At 35.1% G+C, this 23,734-nt stretch overlaps 1 protein-coding gene across 1 annotated transcript in view; it reads right to left on the bottom strand.

Moving 5' to 3' along the window:
• Positions 1 to 952: 952 nt before the first annotated feature.
• Positions 953 to 23,734, bottom strand: part of RNF180 (ring finger protein 180) — a gene marked incomplete at both ends in the record, with an annotated part of 184,951 nt that continues 162,169 nt past the window's right edge. The window contains one exon of the mRNA XM_080695630.1: positions 953 to 1,152. Within this exon, the coding sequence (XP_080551756.1) occupies positions 953 to 1,152 (200 nt within the window). The remainder of the gene's footprint in view (positions 1,153 to 23,734) is intronic.

The raw sequence follows: 23,734 nt of genomic DNA, 5'->3' as shown, positions 1-23,734 counted from the left end.
GATTTAAAATCACTTTTAATAAGAATGGAACAATTGCAAGGATTTCCATAAAAAAATAAACACAAATATCCGAGTTCTATCAAACCAACCATAAGCCTATTCCCAATAGTTCTTTATTCCAGGCATTAAATCAATGACTAACAATAAAAAAATTTAAAAGCCACTCTTTATTGCACATTTACAATATAGTTGACAATCTTCTAGTTAAATGAATCACTAAATTCATTACATTTTGAACATGCATTGCTCTTTTAGATTAAACAAGAAGTTTTTTTGTTTCTTCAAGTGATTCATCCAGAAATTGTAAAGTGTTAATATGGCTCCCTAAGTATCTTACTGGTGGAGGCTAGTCTTATAGTTTGTATTTACTATTCTGTTGCTTATAATAATTACAAAGGTTGTAGTGAAGCTATTATTAGATCTGTACAAAAGGTGTAGTCAGTTTTTTTTTTTTTTGGTAATAGAAAGGGGCATAAGTAGAGATAAGTGGAAACCAAACTGGAATATACCCTGCTAAGATTACTTCCCAGAGAACACGGTTTATCCTTAATGCATATCTTTTGTCTAATAATAAGCAGTCATTGGCTAAATATCTTATCAATAAAGATACTATCAACCCAGAATATAATTTCATCTTGTGTTTTTACTACTTTTAAGAGGAGGAAAACCCTCAGTCTATACAATCAAAATAATGTAACATTGCAAAATTAGAGCCCCAAATCCTAAACTCAAGAACTATGAAATTAATAGTGCATTGTTGCTAAGTGCTGGATAAAACTTTGTTACATGAAAACCATTAATAAATAAATCCATTATTCTCAGGCTTTCTATAAACACCAACAACTTATATAATGCAACATTATAAAAACCCCAAAGAACATTTTAAAAATGCTTAAGCAATTATTATATACAACATTTATGATTGTTCAACTCAAGTAAGGTATGACAATTCCTAAAACGGAAAGAAAAAATAGCAAAGAAAGCAGAAAACAATGAATCCAATGACCCAGTTCACTGAATAAATATAGATGATCACCATATCCATATCAAACCACCAGCCACGGCTGTCATCGTCAAAGTGCAGGTAATCCATCCTGTGTGCACCATGTGGAAACTGCCTTCTTGTAATTGGAGCTGAGCGTCTGTGGAAACCTAGAAGATGGACAAACACATTATTTTAAAGCTAGGTAAATTCAGTAAAGTGTTCAGAAAGGAGTCTCTGTTATGAACAACACAGTACCACAAAAAAGCATATCTTGATTTCTTTAGGTGGTATGTTGTGTTCCTGGTAGTTTTTCTGTGATAAGCAATTATCAGAAATCTCTAGTTCATGGTATTAAGGACAAGGACAGTAAGACCAACCTAATTCTGCTACTAACTTGGGCCAAGTTATTTATGTCTCTGGGTCTTAGATTTCTTATCCATACCTTAAGATCTTCAAACACTTGAGACTGTTAGATGTAATCATTTTCACATGAAAACATTAGTTTCATTTTTGTTTATTTTTAACTTTGCATTGGTGTATTATAGTCATATATCTTAATGGGGTACAAAATGGGGTAGAGGCATACATGCACAAATCACTCATTTAGCCCTTCCCCAATTCCCACCCCATTCCCTTCCCCCTCCTCCCTTTTCATGTTTGGCTAGTGATTGACTTTGATAAGTTTGTGAATGTACATCATGTATGTTAGGGAATTTCTCTTTTCTCCCTACCATCCCCCTCAGTTAGGTCACCTTATTTGCTCATCTATGGTTTCTCCTTCTTAGTTTAGTATTCCTCCTATGACTTTTTCCCTTGCTTCCAAATATTAGAAGCAGCATCTGATTTTTTACTTTCTGTGACTAATTTCACTTAGCATGATGTTCTCCAGTTCCATCCATTTCCTCATAAATGACATAATTTTGTTCATAAAATGGCTGGTAAAATTCCATTGTGTACATATCCCATGGTTTTGTAATCACTCATCTGTTGATTGACATCTTGGCTGGTTTCATAGTTTGGCAACTGTGAACTGTGTGGCTATAAACATAGATACACATGCATTAGTTTGGTAATTTGGTTTCCATTCTTTTGGGTAGATGACCAGAAGTGGTATTGCTGGATCATTTGGTAGGTTCATTCTCATTCTTCTGAGGATCCTCCATACTGTTTTCCAAAGTGGTTGCACTGATTTGCAATCTCACCAACAATGTAGTAGAGAACCCTTTTCTCTACATCCTCACCAGCATTTGCTGTTGTTTGTGTTTTGAATGACTGCAATTCTAATTGGAGTAGGTGAAACATCAGGGTAGATTTGATTTCCATCTCTCTGACTGCTGTTGATGTTGAACATTTTTTCATACATTTATTGGTCATTTGAATTTCTTCTTTTGTGAGGTGTCTAATTCATTTGCCCATGTTTTGATTGGGTTATTTGTTTTCTTAGTGCTGAGTTTCTTGAGTTCTCTGTAGATTCTAGATATTAGTCCTCTATCAGAGTAGTTGGCAAAATTTTTCTTTGATATCAGCTCTCTGTTGAGGTTCTTGATAGTTTCCTTTGCTGTACAGCAACTCTTCAGTTTAATGTAATCCCACAAATTGATCTGATTTTAGTTTTGTGCCTTTGGGATCTTGTTGAGAAAGTTTTTACCTTTGCCTAAGTATTGAAGTGTCAGACCTATGCCCACTTCAAGGAGCTGCAAGGCCTCTGGTCTGATTTCCAAGTCTTTGCTCTATCTTGAATTGACTCATGCAGGGTGTGAAAGTAGGGTTTATTTCCAGTTTTGCCAATACCATTTTTTGAACAGGCTTTTTTTAAGTGTATATTTTTGGCCCTTTTGTCAAAAATCAATTGGCCCTAAGTGTGCAGCTTTGTTTCTGAGTCTTCTATTCTGCTCCATTGGTCTATGTGTCTGTTTTCATGCCAGTACCATGTTGTTTTTATTACTATGGCTTTGTAGTATAGTTTGATGTCAGGTATAGTGATGTCTCTTGCATGGTTCTTGTTGCTGAGAACTACTTTAGCTATTTTTTGTTGTTCCAAATGAATTTAAAAACTGATTTTCCTTGGCAATATTTAGAGAGAGCATTTTCTTTCTTTTAGAATTTTATCAGCGCAGCTAGGCATGGGGGTGCACATCTGTAATCCTAGTACTTGAGAGGTTGAGGCATGAGAATTGCAGGTTTGAGACCAGCCTTAGCAACTTAATGAGACACTCAGAAACGTAGGAGACAGTGCCAGGCATGGTGGTGCACGCTTGTAATCCCTGTGCTTGGGAAGCGGAGACAGGAGGATTGCGTAGGTTTGAAGCCAGCCGTGCTGGCGTAAGAGACCCTGTTTCAAAAATATAAAAATAGGTCTGGGAGTGTAGCCCGGAGGTAGAAGGGCTTCCAGGAACCCCAGTACCACCAAAATGAAAACAAAAAACAAACTTAGGAGACAGAATTTCAAAATAATAAATAAATAAATAAATAAATAACAAATAAATAAAATATAAATAACATAGGGTTGGGAGTCTAGCTGAGGTAAAATGCCCCTGGGTTCAAACCCTGGTAAAATAAAATACTGGTGCAATGTAATTGTACACTGTAGTGAGATTCAAAGTGATATGTTCAAATATGCACACAGCATTTCCCTGTACAAGTTAGTGAGTTTGGTAGTGATACAAATTAAAGTTAGAGTACTACAGTGATATATGCAGACTCATGTATATAGCAGCAAAATTTACAATAGCTAAATTATAGAACCAACTAGGTGTCTGTCAACAGATGAATGGATACAGAAAAAAAAATGTGTGTGTGTCTGTGTGAACGTTTGTGTGTGTAATATTGTCCTCACACATAAAAAGCAAAATTATGTTATTTTCAAGAAAACAGGTATAATTATTTCATAATAAAGAGAATATTATCCTAAGTGAGTTTAGCCAGTTTAAGAAAGAGACCTCTTGAGGAAGGAAACACATCAAATAATATTATGCTCTTTCTTTCTCTTTCTTTCTTCCTTTCTTCCTTTCTTTCTCTCTCTCTCTCTCTTTCTTTCTTTCTTTCTTTCTTTCTTTCTTTCTTTCTTTCTTTCTTTCTTTCTTTCATTTTTTTGGTGGTACTGGGGTTCCTGGAGACCATTCTACCTCCAGGCTACACTCTCAGACCTATTTTTTATATTTTTTAATTTGGAAACAGGGTCTCTTAAGCCAGGGAGGCTGGCTTTGAACCTGCACCATCCTCTTGTCTCCGCCTCCCAAGTGCGGGGATTACAAGCGTGCACCACCATGCCCAGCATGCCCTTATATTTTCTAAATGTAAAGTTTAGTTATTGCAACTGCTGCTCTAATACAGTTTGTAACCTCTGATCACCAACTTAACATTATATCTTATACACTGAGAACTTCAATCCGTCCAGTTTTATTTTAGCAAAGTTCTATGAGAAAAATCTTTTGTCTTGTTTTAGCAGTGAATATATTAAACAGATATAATGGTTTCTCTTCAAATAAATTTAGTTTTAATTTTCATATACTTCAAAGCATGGGCCTACTTAGAAGATTATTTAGGACATATAAAAAATATCAAAAGTACAGTTCCTTGTTATATTTCTGAAAAGGATCACATTTTGGGAAATGCTGAGTTTCTTTGTATATTGAAATGTTAATTATTTAAAGCTTGAGTATAGACTTACCCAACTGCAACTTATTTTTGTTAGTTGACCAATAAAAAAGGCATTTAAAAACAAAATTCAATTTTCTAAAAGACTAATAACCTGATTATTAATCTTTTCTAAACTTATATATTGCCTACTTGAAGTATTTCTGTGTTAATTAGTAAAAGAGACTGAGGACAGCACAATAGATAAATAGTAGAAAAAAAATCAAATTCTGGTTTATGCTAGCAACTCTGACGGCAAAAGTCCTGCAAAGCATCAGCTGAAGCACATTGTATCTCATCAGTTTTAACAGTGGAATAGTAGATCAAAAGATGAAGCTTCGTATGTGATCATACCTGCTGGTTTCCCCATGTCAGCCTCCGGTTACCCTGTCTGGGCATAATTACTTTTACTGTAAAAATGTCCTTATTAATGATAATTTCCCTTCTTGGAAGGAGGAAGGAAAAAAGAAGTTAGTGTGGGAAGACCTGGATTAGAAAATTCTGGGATCTGATGCTAGAAGTTGATGTTGGCTCATCCTGGTTTAGGCAACAAGCATTTTTAGGGTGAATATGTATATGTTTGGGGTTGGGAGTGGGGTTGAACCCAGGGCCTCTTGCATGCTTGGCAAGCAAGCCTGACTACAAGAAAATCACCTCACAGACACTGCTCTTTCATAGGCATCAGATCAATTATGACATTAGAAAAATATCAGAATACCAATCATGGTAGTTAACTGTGGACTTCACTATAAAATATTGAATTAGTGGAGCTAGTATGAGGATTAAATGAATTAGCATATGTAAAGTATATGCTTCACCCAAAATAAATGTTCAATAAATGTTAGACTCTTATTTTATTATAACTACTTTTTCTTAGTCATTTAAATATAAGGAATTCTGCTTTTTCTTGCCAGTTCTTTGTCTTTATACTACGTCTTTTTTGAAAAGATCAGAAAGTTATTTACTCTTTGTTCAAACAAAGGACCATGCACCTGTTTCCTTTAAGTATGAGTTGATTTCTCTAAGTCATTGCTAACTTGGACTGTGGAATAGCATATATTGAAACTACAGGATTTATTAAACACTATAGAGAGTATATATACTATGTTTTAATGGATGAAGATTTAAAGACATGATACCCATCATAAAGAAACTCAATCTAGAACAGTGTTTCTTAATATTTTCTTTATCATATTCATGGGAGGTAAGTTCAACTTAAATTTTATTGACTAAACTGACTGAATTAAGTTGAACTTAAACTTAATTTCTTAACAAAATAAGTAGTAAGAAAAAGGATTTTTCTCAATTAACATTGAATTTCTAAGAGCTACAAACCACTGTAATATCTAAGTGTTTTTGTTGTTGTTATTCCCTGGAAACCAATTTTTGTCCCCATTTAAAATGCATAGTCTAGGAAACAGTACAAGTACAATGATTATGATAAAAATCAAGGTACACATTTTAATTTCTAAAAACACGTCATCCTAGAAAAAGATGTTGGCTAGAGTTAATAGAAAAAGAAGCTTCTGAACCAGAAGTTTATTTTACAGACTTAGTACAACCTACCATTTGTGAAATCCTGATAATAATTACTTATTATTAAGGCATGCTTTAAATACTACCCAATATTTTTAGAATACTTTAATATTAACTAATTAATGAGTTTTACACATGCATGGAGTAAGTGATCTCCTACCAAGCGACATTCCCTAGTTATGCTATTTTAAAGTGAAGATCTTAATAAAGACACAGATCCTATACATTTATGGGTATTTTTATCTGCCATGTATTCCAGTGGGAAAAACATATTGCAGAGAGAAGTTACTTTTCAAGAAATGTAAAATTCTTTTGCCCATATTTCACACATTCCCTATCAATTCAAAATAATTCCTCTGTGTCTGTGAAGATGTTCATATGATTTTCTTCTTTAATCTGTTAATGTGATGATTTCAATTAGACTTTTCTAATGTTCAGTAATTTTAAAAGCCTAATCAAATGATAGACTTTCCAATGTTTTATTATTCCTCTATGATATATGTAGGATAAATATATATGAAAGATAAATTCCATATGAACATATTGGTATTTACACATTGATAGATTCAGCTTGTTAATATTTTACATGCATATGTTAAGAGGGAGATTGGCCTGTAATACTGTTTTATGTTATTTTTACCTGGCTCGTGTATCATGATTTTATTGGCTTCACAAAATGTGTTGGCTGTTAGGTGACAGGTTTCTATGCATCTGTATGTGTTGGCACATCTTCAAGTAGAGGTTCTAATTGCCTTTGTTCTAGACCACTTTTTCAAAGATACTTGAATAGCAAACAGTCTTGGAAGCACAAGGAAAGTTTGTGTGTAGTCTTGTGACATAGTACCATAGTACACCATGGCCTGTGATAAAAGGTTTGAGTTTCACAAGCTCAGAGTTCTTTCGTGTAACTCACTCCACTGTGTGTATAGATATCATCTGGTCCTATTTGTGATACTTGTGGGAAATAGGGCTCAGGTAAAAATGCTGACCCTCTGGCTAATGTCCTTTGTCTTCAACTGAAGAGTCTGTGTGTTGTCTTCTACCAGTATCCATGAAACTAGCTGAATTACTTGTTAATTTATAAATGGAATAAAATCTCTGACCCTTCACAGTTTTTGACATTGGTAATCTAGTAGTAACCATTAGTCTCTGAAAAAGTTTGCATAAAACTAAAATCACTGAATATTTGGTAAATTTAGCTGGTAGAACTTTTTGAGCCTATAGTCTTTTTGAGGCAGATATTTAAAATACCTGCTGATTTTGTTAAGAGTTGTTGGAGGTACTTGGGAGGTCACGCAGGAAGATCACAGGTTTCAGGTAAATGTATGGTAATTTAGAGAGACTGTTTTGAAATTAAAAAACAAAACAAGAGCCGGGCATGGTGGCGCACACTTGTAATTCCCGCGCTTGGGAGGCAGAGACAGGAGGATCATGCAGGTTCGAAGCCAGCCATGCGTGCTGGCTTAGGAGACCCTGTTTCCAAATAAAAAATATAAAAATAGGTCTGGGAGTGTAGCCTGGAGGTAGAAGGGCTTCCAGGAACCCCAGTACCACCAAAACAAAACAAAACAAAACAAAACAAAAAAGAACAAAGAGCTGGAGGTGTAGCTCAGAGATAAACTGAACCATAGGTTCAATCTCTAGTCCCCCTCCCCCCAAAAAGAGCTTATTGGGCTTTATTCATGTTTTTAGTTCTTAAATCATTTTTGTTAATTTTATGCAACACAATCCTAAATATCTAAGTTTTCAAATAAATTGAACCAAAATTTTCATAGTTTGGGAAACCTAGGGATCTTTACAAACATTCTAGTCTTTTTCTGAATATATGGTTCATTTGTATTCCCTGCCACTTGGAAGTTAGGTATCCAGTGAAAAAGACTCTCTGATGAACATGAAGTGTATCGTTATGGGTAGAAGGATTTATCAGTTCCAGGTAAGGGAGAGCTGCAAGGGCTCACCCTTCCACTGATAAAACCCAGTAAAGCAACAGAGGGTGCTCTGTCATCTTAGCTCTCAAAGCTCAGGAAGATGTGGAGCAGAACACTTAGCAGTTCAGAGAAAATTATTTCAATGTTACTATGAATTTAGAATAAAAATAATTAAGTAACTTATAAAACCATTCATGTAACAGGTGACATAAATGAAAGTTGAATTGACTGTTTTTCACACATTAAAAAAACCCTCTTGGATAAATTAATTATAATGAAATCAAAGAGCAATAAAGACTCATGGAAAAATAATTCCAAGATGTTATGAGAATTATAAAGAATATACAGAATTACTAACGTCCCCCAAAGTTCTGTTTTTTTCTTAAATTTTGCTTCATAAAAAGAATTTTATTTCAGAATGATTTCTTAGAAAGCAAAAATGTGACTTTTTTCCTTCAAAATATGGCAAAAGTTTATCTGCACCATCAAAGACTGTAACATAGGCTTCATTATTCTAAAGTTTCTTTTAAAGACAGACTGTCAGTAAGTGGGCTCATTCATTTTTGCAGTTCCAGCAGCTTGCATTGTGTTTTCAGTGGATACTCAGTATATCTGTTGGATGGATGGATGGATGAGTGCCTGCATATACAGATAGAATCTAGAAAACAAAATAAATAATTTGCATATTTTTGAGACTGTTCTAAAACAGGCCTTTCAAAGGCATTTCAGCAGGAGTTGAATATCATTATGAATATATTTCAAAAATATTTTGCAGCCGGGCATGGTGGTGCACGCTTTTATTTGGAAACAGGGTCTCCTAAGCCAGCGCTCATGGCTGGCTTTGAACCTGCGCGATTCTCCTGTCTCTGCCTCCCAAGCGGGGGATTACAAGCGTGCACCACCACGCCTGGCTGGTGCATGCTTTTAATCCCCACGCTTGTGAGGAGGAGACAGGAGGATCATGCAGGTTTGAAGCCTGCCGCATTGGCTTAAGAGACCCTGTTACCAAATTTAAAAATATGTAAAAAAATAGGTCTGGGAGTGTAGCCTGGAGGTAGAAGGGTTCCATCCTCAGTACCACCAAAAAAAAAAAAAAATTGCAGTTATTATGAAAAAAATGTTCTTTATAGCAAAATTCAGAGAGCCCTGAACAAGTATTAAAAAGGAGACATATCCCCTTATCCATGTGTGATGGAACAGACAAAAGGTGAAAGCACACTGTTTCACTGCTCGCTAGTCTTCATATTACATAAGAATTTTGTTGTGTCAAAAGCTGATTGATATAAGTAGGTCTTAGCAGAGGTGGAGTGATATATTTATAGTCACAAATAGGTATAGAGTTGCTGTGTTAATATACTTGGAAAGCTAATGCAAATAGATTTTAAATGTCATCTTCATTTTCTATGTCTTTAGGCCTCCAGAGTCAAATGTATTAATCGTGGAAAATTAAGCTTTTATATAAAAAAGTTAAAATGTGTGGCAGGTTACTTATAACTCTAGAAAACCTACTCAGACTCCAATATAGTTTAGAAAATTATCAGGCTAAATTGCAAATTTTTAAATGTTTTGGTTCTGTAACCAGGTAAGAAGTACCATTTTTTCTAAATTTTTATTGGGTAATATATATAATATATACATGTAAATATATCCTGTATATATGTATATATATAAAGCTTGCCATCTTAACAAGTCTTAAGAGTATAATTCAGCCTACAGCATTAATTATATTCACAAGGTTGTGCAACCATTACCATTGTATATTCTCTCCAATTTTTCATTACCCTAAACAAAATATATAGTCATTAAACAATAACTTCTCATTTTCCCCCTTGCTCTAGGCTCTGGTAATCTCACATCTTCCTGTTTCTATGAATTTACTCATATATTTATGAGAGAGATCTCATATGAATAGAATCATAGGATATTTGTCATTTTGCTTCTGGCTTATTTCTTAGTATAATGTCTTTAAGATTTGTCAATATTGCAGTATGTACCAGAACTGTATTCCATTTTATGGCATGTATTTCTTTTTAACCAATTTTATGTGTATTCTACATTTTGTTTATCCATTCATCAGCTGATGGACATTGAGATAGTTTCTCCCTTTTGGCTACTCTAAGACTGATAAAAACTGGCATAGAAGAATGTGTTTGAAATCATCTCAGTTCTTTGGGGTCTATGTCCAGGAGCAGAACTGTTGTGTCACACAGTAATTCTATATTTAGCTTTATGAGGACCCGCCAGGTTTGCAGTGGGTTGCGCCATTTTACCTTCTCACCAGCACGGTACAGAGTTTCAATTCCTCCTTACCAACATTTAAATTTTTCCTACCATAGTTATTACTATTATTGCTATTTAATAATACAGATTTTCTTGTGGCTTTGCTTTTGATCCCTAAAGACAAATGACGTTGAGCAACTCTTCATATGCTTCCCGGCATTTGTATATCCTCTCTGGAGAGATGTCTTTTGACCACTTTTTTTTTTTTTTTGGTGGTACTGGGGTTCCTGGAAGGCCTTCTACCTCCGGGCTACACTCCCAGACCTATTTTATATTTTTGTTTGGTAACAGGGTCTCTTAAGCCAGCGCGCGCGGCTGGCTTCGAACCTGCGCGATCCTCCTGTCTCCGCCTCCCAAGCGCGGGGATTACAGGCGTGCGCCACCACACCCGGCTTTGGACCACTTTTTAAAATTGGTTTGCTTGCTCTCTTATTGTTGAGTTGCAAGATTTCTTTATATATCTGGGTATTAACCTCTTGTCAGGTATGTCATTTGTAAATATTTCCTCCCATTATGTGGCTTGCCATATAGCTTTTATTACTTTCTTGATAAATGTGCTTTGCATAAAATTTTAAATTCTGACAAAGTCCATTCTACTTCGTTTTTTATTTTGGTGCTTGTACTTTGGTGTCATATCTAAGAATCCACCTGCCACAAGGATTACCTCTTATTTTGCTTGAAGAGCTTCATGGTTTTTAGTTTTTATATTTAGGCTACTGATCCATTTTGAGTAATATATTTATTAGTTATTTATTTAGGGTACTGGGAATTGAACCCAGGGGGTTCTACCTCCGAGCAAAACCCCCAGCCCTATTTTTCATTCTTTATTTTGAGCCAAGGTCTCACTAAGTTGCAGAGGGCCTCACTAAGTATCTGAGGCTGGCCAAAAACCTATGATCCTCTGGTCTCAGCCTCCGAAGTATTGGGATTACAAGCACATGCCACCACGTCTATCTGGAGTTAATTTTTTAGATTAAATATATTAATATATTAATATATTAAACCCATGGGCATTCTACCTCCAAGCCATACCTCCAGCCCTCTTTATTTTTTATTTTGAATAAAAGTTGAGGAAGGCCTCAGTAAGTTGGTAAGGCTAGCCTTTGAATCTGCGATCCTTCTGTCTCAGCCTCCCAAATACTGGTATTACAAGCAGGCACCACCTTGCCCAGCATAATACATCTTTTTAATAGGCACATAATAATAACTTATATTTATTGGGCTTTATGTGATATTTCAATACACATATACAGGGCATGGAGCTAGTTTTTGTAAATAGTATGATGTAGGGAATCAACTTCATTATTTTGCATATGTAAACCCAGTTGTTCTAGAAATATTTATTGAATCTATTCTTTTCCCCAATTGAATGAACTTAATTAGCATCCTATAAAATCAGTTAGCACCTCCCCCAAGTATCGGAATTACAAGCATTTACCACATTAGAGCATCTAACTCCCATTAGAGCATCTCTATTGTATTACCCAAATGATAGCCTTCCCCATAAAATAGCAGTATGTATCATTACTCAACAAACCTTAAATCATCACAATATAATCTTAGAAAAGTTAAAACATGCATGCCAATTAACATTTTGCTAATAAAAATAATTTCATTGTCAGCATAGTTATGAAGTTTTACTGCAATCCACACTTTAGTTTTGTAAAATAATGTCTTAAATCCTTTGATTAATTATAACGCAAATATGACACTGGTGAAATTAAACAATTCCAAGTTTTAAACTGTTGAATTGTTTGCAAGTCTCAGTAGCAAATTATAAATTTGCACACATTTAAATGTCTTCATATTATCCTACTAATTTTCATGGGTGAATACTATGATTAACTATTGAATTTATAAGTATGGATCTCATTTAACATTCCTTTGTGTTAAGCCATAACAAAAAAAATCCACTTCATATGTACTGTAAAAATGAAGGATACAACTACAGCTTTGGAAAGGTAAATCATGCTGGCAGCTTCACTAGCTGGCCAAAAGCTGTGAATCTTTCAAGTTTATCTTTAGATGCTTAACACAGTCCTCAAGTACCCAATGGAGAGAAGTTCTTACTCTCCCTCTTCTCTTCTCCAGATACTTGTTAATTTTTGTAACTTTTCATTTTCCAGGATTACTTTGGTATCAATTTTTACCTTTCTTTTTTTTATAGATTTTTAATGTAATTTTTTTTGTAGATGGAAAAACAAGGAAAATTCAATGTCTTAGATACAAGACTGGAGTACTATAAACAAGTTGTGGTCTCTTGAATCCCATGGCATTCTCCCCAGGGTGGTGCTGCTGTCAGCATACTGACTAAACTCTAATCTGTGCAATTACTTGCAGAGTTCTTAAATTTGCGTTGCAATTTCAATCAAATTTGTATTTGCTCTCTAAAACAAATGAACAATTGCCATCATTATTAGCTATCACTATACTGTGTGAGAGAGTTTAACTTTAGTGTAAAACAAACAACTGCTCATCCTTTTTATTTATAGCATCATGTTCCCTCATATATTTCATTTTTCATAATAATTCAGAAAAAAGTCCTGGAATAAGCAAAAGGATTTTTCAGGGGTCCTCTTCAGTCTGATTCTGTGATTCTGCTCTGCCTCCTGTTCACAAGTCATCTCCCTTTAGAGGAGTGGGTATGGGTCTTGGTACGCTAGCTGTACACTGCAATCAGCCAAGGGGCTTTAAATAAGAGTGATGTTGGGGACCCATGTGCGGGGATTCCAAATTAGTTGGTCTGGGATATGCCCACGGCATTAAAATTCATTTAACGCCTAAGTGAGAAAGAATAGAAGCTAATACCCAGAATTATATTGTTTAAAAAAAACAACAACACAACCTTGCCTCTTTTTTGTCCTCTGATGCAATAAATCCATCAGTTTCTTTTTCATTTGTTAGGGATAGCTGAGGACTTTGAAATTTCTTAAGATGTGATGGAAAGTTCTGTTCCATAATAATGTTCATATTTTGTAGGTATTCTCTTATGGGGAATGCAATTTCTGAGGTTCAGTATTAAGATTATGAATGCTGACAGTTATCACTTCTGGAAGTTCTTTACCTTTTCATTTGGTATCATGGTATTAATAGTTCACTTGATTGAAATGAGCCTAGGCAGTTTATATTTTACATTCCCTAAGGAATAAACCATTGCAAATTTTAATATCCTACAGGCTGGTTATTTCAAATAATTTTGGAAAAAAACATGCAAATATAATTGTACCCTACAAAATATTAGAACAAAAGTCTCTTCTATAGCGTCTGTATTTTTGGTTCTAAAACAAACGTATAAGGTTTATATGTATTCAGAATAGTAACCTATAGTGAACAATAGTGGGCTCTTAGCCAGCAACATGAATGTCATTGGATTATTACCCAACCTTTAGTTTGTATGAAGGAAAACAAACTTGCTTATAATGTATCCTTTTTACATGTGTTATGAAAGGTATTATGAGAATTATGGGTTGAAAGTGGCCCAGCTTTTAAAAATAAATCCATGTTCTTGAATTATTTATATCTGTATGGTGAGGAAAGTATCACTAAAAATTGCTTAGAAGAAATTCAGGATGTATGATCTATCTGTAATAAAGACATTTAAAATTCTTTTTTTAAAAACGAACATCTCCCTGTCATTTGATGTTTCCCTTGTCTAAGTGTTGGGGTCATGCTGTTTTGTAATACAGTTGTACATGAGCCTGAGAAATGCCCCGGGGAGGATAGTTAACTTTCCCAATGGGGAGGATGTCCTGAGGACCAAGGATCTGGTACACTAAGTAAGTACAAGCCCTATTATCAGGAAAAAGGTCAACACACAGAGTGGCCATATGTGCACGTTTCTGCTGTGCATGGCAGAACTTGGGAGAGCACACTTCAGGTAGACGCTACACCAAAGGCCCTGGAGTTGGGCAGTGTGGTATCCCTGTCTTTAAACCTGTCATTGCCTTCCTAACTAGAAAGGAGATGAAGAAACTCAGATGGATAGTTATTCTGCTATGATAAGATAACCTAGGAGGTTCCTGAAGGGACTTTAAAATCTACCTTGAAGCCGGGCATGGTGGCACACACTTGTAATCCCTGCACTTGGGAGGCGGAGACAGGAGGATCGCACAGGCTCGAAGCCAGCCACACTGGCTTAAGAGACCCTGTTTCCAAATAAAAAAGTATAAAATAGGTTTGGGAGTGTAGCCCAGAGGTAGAAGGGCTTCCAGGAACCCCAGTACCACTAAAAAAAAAAAAAAAAACTACCTTGAAAATAACATTATCTAGACATGATAAATGTCTCACTAGTGAATGAGAATAAACATTGCTCTTTAGTATAGGCAATCACTGGCTGTCCAACAGAGACAAGGTTTGTGGTCAAATGGCTTGAAGAATGAGGGGCTCCTTGTTCCTTCCCTCATCTACATCCTGGGATGCATATATAAAGTAAGAGGCAGAACTAAACCTATATACACTGAACCCTACGTCTACTTACTCGATTATTCTAACTGCATAGATACCAAAGTAGAACTCAGAAGTATGTCAAGCTTCTACCATTAAACTTATAACAGGCAGGAAAGAATGTAAATAGTGGATTGGCTACAAAGGACCCTTTTTAACTTCACTGAGGAAGTATAAGGGGACCAATTATGATTCAGTACAAGAAATCAAAGAGATAAGAGGGAAAAGAATAGGACTTGCCTCTCCAAAGCACTGACTGTGAACACAGAGACCCAAGCTACCAACATGTGGTTGAACGACTGTGGGGTGTCAGCCTCAGATTAGCTATCACTCTTCCCTGGTGAAAGATCTTCTACATCTTTTAAGTGGGTGGCTCGTGGCTCCTTTTTTTTTTTCCTAACAGTTCTTGAGAGAGATTGTTGAGATCTCCAATTGTGATTCTAGATTCATGTCTATTTCTTCTTATGTCACATTTTGTTTTATATATTTTAAAACTTTTAAAGACATGTAAGTAGATTTTAATTTTTGTTTTCCTATTAAATTATTCCTTTTATTATTATGAAATGTTCCTTTTTATTTCTAGTAATTTCAATTCACTTAAATATAATTTCCGTGTGTGTGTGTGTGTGTGTGTGTGTGTGTGTGTGTGTGTTGCTAGTGATTAATGAGCTGTACCTTCAGCCCTATTTTATTTGCATTTTGAACTAAGGAAGGTCTCACTAAATTGCCTAGGCTTGCCTCCAATCTGTGACCCTTCTGTCTGGGCTTCACAAATAGTAGAATTAGAGGCATGAGCCACTATGCCTGGCAGGGTTTCCTTGTTTTTAATGACCTTAATATTTCTGAGAAATACTGGTCAAATATTTTACAGAATATCACTCACTTAGGATTTCTTTGATGTTTTTCCCATGAGTAGACTGAAGCTAGTTTTTTAGGAGGAAGTGTAGGAGAGTAGACTACTAGCTTTTTAATTATACATTCCTTCATACTTTTTTTGAGTAGTCATTTCAGTGATTAAATGTATAACTTGAATTTATGGCAGTATATGTTAAATTAGTACTTTTACTACTTTGCAATATGTGAACCTTACAACAGTTTAACTTCACTTACTGCCTTTTCTATTTTTGCTATTACTGTCTTATATTTTTATTTTTTATGTTTAAAATCACTAGATGTTATTATTGATTAGGTTGATAATATTCCTCGTATTTTTGCACTTAGTTACCCTTTCTGGTATCTTCCTTGTTGACATTCCATGCTTTCTGTTGGAATCATTTCCCATCACCCTAAAGAATGACCTTTAGTTTTTCTTGAGTGCTGGTCCACTGGATGCCTAAAGTGTCCTTATTTTACCTTCACTTCTGAATATTATTTTTCCTGATTAAGAAATTCTAGGTTAGCAGAATTATTTTTTATTTTAGCACATTAAAAACGTTATTCCACTGTCTTCTGGCTCTCCGTTTCTGGTCAGAGGTCAGCACCCTTGCTTCTTTTAAGGTAACATTATTTTCCCCCATAGATGCATTTCAGATTCTTCCCTTTATCTCCGGGTTTCAACAGTTTGACTTTGATTTCTCTAGATATGGCTTTCTTTCTAGTACTTCTAGGGAGGTCAGTGCAGAGGTTTATAATGTGTGTTGTTGTCTTTCATCATTTTTGGAAAATTCTTGACAATAATCTCTTCAGATATTTTTTCTCCTTCTTCCCCTCTCCTTTATGAGCTCCAATTATAAGGATCCAACAGACTGCTCCACATAATCTGCTGTTAAATCCATCTAATATTGTCTTCATGCAGGTATTACACTTTGTAGTTTCAGAATTCCTGTTTTATTCTTCATTTATGGCTTCTATTTGGTATTAAAATATTCCAAAGTTTTCATCTTTTCCATCCATATTTTTCTTTGTTTTCACAACAAATTTAAATTTGTTTTAAATATTTCTCTGGGGGAGAGGAACACTACATTTCTACTCAATTAAGATAATATTTTTATAGTTTAGAGGAGTTTTATTATTTATACCTATTCTGATATAAATTCATAGGGAATCAGTTCAGCAGTTCAGATTTCTTTCCACTGATTCTCATGAAATGTGTTTCTCTGGATGGAGCAGGCTGATGCTTCAGAAGAACCCAGGTATTTACTCTTTCTGATCATTTTCCTTTGTGTGTTTAGGAAACTATCTTGGCCCTTTTCAAAAGTTAATTTGTACACTCATTCCTTTTCATTCTCTCTCTTTCTCTTTTGTACTAGGGATTGAACCCAGGGGTATTCTACCTCTGGGCTACATTCCAGCCATATTTAATTTTTTTAAATTTTGAAACAGGGTCTTGCTAAATTGCCAAGGCTGACCTCAAATTTGTAATTCTCTTCTCTTAGCCTCCCAAATACTAAGATTACAGGCATGCACCACTATACCTGGCTTGCACCCTCATTCTCGTAGCAAGAATCTTGCCCTTAACCTGCTTATTTACAATGCCAACAGAATGTTGGGGAACACTGTGTACTCTTCCAGTTTTCCATGGTAAAATTTTCAGGACACTCATTTTGAACAGTATATATTCCTTTCGTGTTTATAATATCATTTTTTTGTATGTGGCCAAAGGAACAGCTCCATGTTTTTTAAAGACCCAGAGAACATCATCTTTTAGCAAATTACTGGAAGATGGTGATTCCAGCTGAAAGGAAGGAATATTTTAACCTATTAGCTATTTTAAAGTCAGAGTAGGCTAATTCCAACATCTCAGTAATCTAGGAATCTGTTTTTGTTTTGTACTTTCTCTCTTGATTGTTAGTCACATTTTCCTAACCATATGCATGTATTTTTTCTTATTTTATGAAGGATCCATGGAGATTTAAATTGATGTGATTTTCTACCAGAGGGCTGGTCTTTTCTTTTGCAGGCAGAGAGGATGAAAAGCTTATCACCCAGATCCAACAATGTATAGTTAAGTAGGAGTGGGTTTGAAGTTAGGATTCAGTTTTCATTAGACTCAACTTCTGACTTCAAATGCCTCATGGGCACGACCCATCCTGTGTTTATTGCAGTCTCATCCCTTTAATGGGACTTTATCTCCAAAGCATTATGGAACTCACTATGGTCTCCTGTAAGTGGACTGTTTTCCATCACCCCATGTAAGGTACTTAATTTCCTCCTTCTCAATCTGAATGTTTTATCCTAAGGTTGGCCACAATTTTCCATGATGATTCACAATGAGTACACATATTTACCCACTGCTACAAAAAGGCAGTCAGACAGTGGTCAAACTTGAGAATACTTGAACATTTTTGAACTTTACAAAATTAAATAAGACCATTTAGTCTGCTCTGAGTTTGGCTATGCTGAGCCCTTCACTTTCTTTCTAGTTTTTTTTTTCCATCAAAGATTCAATAATCCAGTTTCCAGTAACAAAGTCATATTATTATATATTTGATCATTTTAACTTGGTGTCATTTATTTCACAGGGTTGTCAGTGAAACCATTAGCACTAGGACACAGCACTAAAATTATGAGCTCAGCCAGGTATGGTGGCACATGCCTGTCATCCTAGTGCTTGGGCGGCTGAGATAGGAGGATTGCAGGTTTGAGGACAACCTCAGCAATTCAGCAAGACCCTTAGTAACTTAGCAAAATGCTGTTTCAAAATAAAAATAAAAATGAAAAAGGTCGGGGGTGTGGCTTGGAAGTAGAATTCTCCTGGGTTCAATCCCCAGTATCTCTAAAACCACACACACACACACACACAAAACACACACACACAGTATGAGCTGATATATATATATATATATATATATATATATCAGCTCATAGTCTAGGTCACGATTACCCTTTCTAACCAGGAGAATTTGTATTCTGTGTTAATTTCAGGAGTGCTATGGTCAGTGTGTAGTTTTTACTGCATATCATATACACATGTATGCATTTATGTTATAAATATAAGTGGTTTAAAATGAAAGCATTACCTACCAATATCCAACTTCATATGGAATTAAGAAAATTTTATATATGTTAAACAATGAATAGGATAAACTAACTTTGTATGTGTGTATGTACGAGAGAGAGAGAGAGAGAGAGAGAGAGAGAGAGAGAGAGAGAGAGAGAACATAGGAAGAAAAAGAAAGAAAAGAGGAGGACTGAGAGAATAATACATTGCTGATAATTTTTAAAGTAACTATAGTTACAAAGTGGTAATATTTGAACAAAATATACAATTTGTATTATAACTCACTTGTATCATATACCTAATATAAAAGCAAAAGGTATTTTAATTTTTAGTCCGCTGCCCAACCGAGCTTCTTATTATTAGACAAGAGAGTATGCATTCGGTGACCCAAAACTAGAATAACACTAGATAACATGAAAAGAAAAGGAAACCAGGAAGACTGTGAGCCAGCACTTCACATTTCTTATCAGGTACTCACTGTACTGATGACTCTGTCAATCACTGCTCTTTCTCTGAAGTATCTATCATCTCTAGGCATTACATCATTTCCAGGCATTACATTATTGATTTATCAGAATTCCATAGACAATAATTTTTAGCCCCTTTTATATCCATCAAACTAAAAACCAAGATCCTTAAATCCATGGGGAGTGACTGAAGGAATACTGATATTTAATATGTGGATTAAAGATTAGGAGGTGTTATGTTTTTTTAATATTTGAAGAACAGTTATGTAGAAGGAGATTAGGTTAAAATAGACTTCAGCCAATAAAAGTAAATTGTGAGGAAGCAGATGTCAGCATAGAAATTTGTCTGACAAAGTTAAGATGGGTAAGCTTGCAAAGATCTTCTCCCATTCTGTAGGCTCTCTATACTTTTGATGGGTTTTTTTTTGATGAACAGAAGCTTTTTAAGTTAATGCCATCCCATTTATTAATTCTTGTTTTAATTTCCTGAGCACTGAGGGTCTTATTGAGAAAGTTTCTACCTATGCCTATATCTTGAAATGTTGGACTTACAACCTCCTCTAGCAACTTCAAAGTCTCAGGTTTAATTTCCAGGTCTTTGATCCATGTTGAGTTGACCCTTGTGCAAGGTGAGAGGTTGGGATTTAATTCCATTTTTTTCTACATATGGATAGACTTTTCCCAAAACCATCAGTTGAAAAGGCTGTTTTTTCTTCAATGTATGTTTTTGGCACCTTTGTTGAAAATCATTTGGCTATAAGTATGTGGATTTGTTTCTGTATTTTCTACTCTGTTCCATTGGTCTATATAATTTTCAGAAAAATGGATGGACCCACAAAACATTATTTTAAGTATCCACTCACAGAAAGTGAAGGGTCATATGTTTTCTTTCATATGTGGAAGCTAGGAAATAATTGTGATATAAGAGAGATTTTAGATAATGCAAGAGAAATCACAATGGAGAGGGGAGGCAGTCTAGGGAAGGGTGGTGGAAGAATTAAGGAATGAAACACTTGCATTAATATCATGTACATACATGAGGATACCAATGCCAATCTTAATATTATGCATGGAGAAGAGGAGGGAGTGGGGAGCCAGGGGGAAGCTCACTAAGCCACTATCACTGTGAACTACATTATGTGAGACCACAATGCACCAATAAGAGTATATAAAAAATGAAAAAGGGAGGTGTAGCTGGGGATGTAGTTCAAAGGTAGAATACCCCTGGGCTCAATCTCCAGTACTACAAAATAAACAGGAAATAAGTAAAGTTCATACATGAAGAAATTACTACCAATCTCACTAATGTGTATGGGGAGGAAAGAGGGGGATAGGGTGGGACAGAGGGAAATGAACCAAGTGCCACATGCATGTATGAATGTATAATTTTTGAACCTCACTATAATGTATAAGTACAATGTACCAATGAAAGTGTGTGTGAATATGTTTATATTCACACACGTATACATACATGCATGCATGCATGGTGGACAAGCTCCCTGCCACCGCATGTGCTCTGCAGTCTCTGCATGTGATTACTGAGGCTGTTCTTGAAGTAACAGGGCATCCTTTTCTATCCAGTGGTATCTGTGATTGCACGTTTTACTGGGACTGCTAAAACGTGAAACTACTTATTTTGTAACTACTTATTTTTAAAGTAGCTTGTGAGAATGTAGGACTCACCACAGGGTTGTTTTTTAAAATAAATTTTAAACTCAAAAGTAAATTTTATAGCAAAACCAGAATTGGATTCTGCCAAAATAAAAAGATGCTTCAAAATTCATAGGCCTTTTCAAAAAAAGCATCTTGTGAACAAAATTTGTTGCAGTTTCAGAAAAACTGTATAAAGGCTCCTGCACCTTTCTGGTAAAAGGCAACACCAGGTATACGGGATGTTTCAAAATTTCTCTAACTTATCTCCTCCTTTCTGAGAAGGTAAATTTCTGGGCTATATTCAAACTCCTGTTGTTTGAGCATGAAGTACTTTGTTTCTATTAGAGACAAACACTTCTTTTCCATGTAGATATTCTTTGATTTATAGTGAACATGTTTAAACTAGCAGAATCAATCTAACACCTTCAGAAAAACTAATGACCAAATAAAACAATTCCCCAGGCTTTTCCAAGAAATAGATGAGTTTGCCAAAAATATATCTCAGTCACCTGCATTTCAGCGGCTGTATTTGTTACAGCCAGCAGAATTAGGTCATAAAATTTTAAATCCTGACTTATTCTTCATCTATTATGAGTACATGTACAAAAAAATCAATGCTGTGAAACTCCTCTTTTGTTCCCCCCCTTGTGAAAAAGATTTTAATAAGACTTCTCAGCTAGTTTTTGCTTTGTGTATGTAATGTGTACCTACTATAGAAACACACATCACCACTGTATGTAATATGTAGAAGATGTAGATAGATAATCTGTATTTATATTTGGTTTCTTAGTGAATAAGTTAACTAGGTATGGATGAAAACTATGACAATTGAACACTGACAAAATAAATCAAGGATGTAATGCCTGGAAATAGTAACTATTTCAGGGGAAAGAACTAGGACTGACCAGACATCAGCACAACAAGACCTGATGAGAGATGTAAAGTGTGAGCTTGCATTTACCTGGAGTGCTTCCTTCCCTTTTTAGATTACCCATTTTAAGTATATGTAAAGAAAATATGCATTTGTAGGAAGAAAAAATGAAAATGTGTCTCCTGACTCATCAGTATATCCAAGAGACTACTTTATATGGCGAAAAAATGGGAATATGAGAGTTAACTGTGAGCTGTTTAATGACCGAATGAGTTCATGAAGAGTTTATGTGAGCTTCGTTGGTTAGGAAATTTATAACTATGTTAAAGTGTTTCTTACTTTCTGTGGGGAAAACACATATTTTATTGAGCCAAAGGCACCTAATGACATATCTATTACCTCCCATAAGATTTCCTCTGCCTACCTTCCTTTCTTCTATCAATTTTGAAAAACTGAGCTGAAAAATGAAATTTTCAGGGAGCCTATTCACACTGTATACATAGATAGCAATGTGTGTTGAGTAATGTATTAACTAAAAAAATCATAGACTCCAATGATTCTGATTTTATGGGTTATTATTATTATTATTATTATTATTATTATTATTGATGGCATTCGGAATTGAACCCAGAGCATTCCATCTCTGACCTACACCCACAGCCCAGTTTTATGTTTTATTTTAAAACAAGAGTCACGCAAGTTGTTGAGGCTGGTTTTGAATCATTTGATCCTCCTGTCTCAGCCTCCCAAGTAGTGGGATCACAGGCAGGTACCCCCATGCCTGGCTCAATTTCATTATTTTTAATCAAGATGATTCAGTTGGTATGTAACTAAATGTGACTTATTATGAAAAAAATAGAAATAAAGAATAACAAAAACACATGTGATGGGAAAAATTTATGCCCTTAAATAATAAAGATAACAAAAATGAGTAGAAGTTAATGATTTAGAAAGTCATCTTAAACCAAGTGTGGTGGAGCACACTTGTAATCCCAGCATTCAGGAGGCTGAGACTGGAAGATCATGGTTCGCGGCCAGCCTCAGCTACTTAGTGAGGCCCTCTGCAACTCAGTGAGACCCTGTTTCAAAATAAAGAATAAAAAATAGGGCAGGGTGTAGCTCGGAGGTTGAACGCCCCTGGGTTTCACCCCAGAACACATACACATACACACACACACACACACACACACACACACACACACACACATGAAAAGAATAAAAGAAAGTCATCTTAATAGGGCACAAAAAATGAAGAGAATAATCTAAAGAAAGTAGAAGTAAGCACTTAATGAGGGGCACAAACTAACAAAATACGAAATAGAGATAAATAGAGCCAATTCTAAAAATTGGTAATTTTAAAGTAATAACGAAGTCAACAAATATCTGGCAAGACCAGAGAATAAAAAGAAAAAAAAAGGCCATATTTAAAAAATAAGACTACATTCACAAACATATCAATGCCAATCACTACATGAGAAGGAGGAAGGGGAGGAGGGAATGGGGTGGGAACTGGGGAAGGGCTAAATGAGTGATGTGTGCATGTGTGCCTTTACCATCTTGTACCCTATTAAGATGTATGACTACAATGCACCAGTAAAAAAAATTTAAAAAGAAAGGAAAAAAATAAGACTACAAAAAGTATAGCTATTGCCAAAGGAAAGAGTAAAAAATATTAAAATTTTATAAATAATTTTATCTTCCAAATTTAAAAATAGAAACAATGAACACATTCTTAGTAAAAAATGTATTATATAAACTGATTTATGAAATTGACAAAACAAAGTATGAGAATAAGAAACACAAATACAATCTTACTCATAAATCGGATGTAAAATTTTGAAACAAAACACAGCAGTGCATAAGAATAGTGGAGCTTAGTTATTCCAGGAGAGCAGGAGTTTAACCTTAGAAAGTAATAAAAATGCATACTAATATAATTCAGTGTATTAGCACACTGTGGAAGTAAATCTATATGCGCATATCAAGAAATGCTGG

Source organism: Muscardinus avellanarius (assembly GCF_963383645.1).
Source record: "Muscardinus avellanarius genome assembly, chromosome: 1".
NCBI lineage: Eukaryota > Metazoa > Chordata > Mammalia > Rodentia > Gliridae > Muscardinus > Muscardinus avellanarius.
The sequence above is the reverse complement of the archived record's forward strand: the minus strand, read 5'-3'. Positions and strand labels throughout refer to the sequence as shown.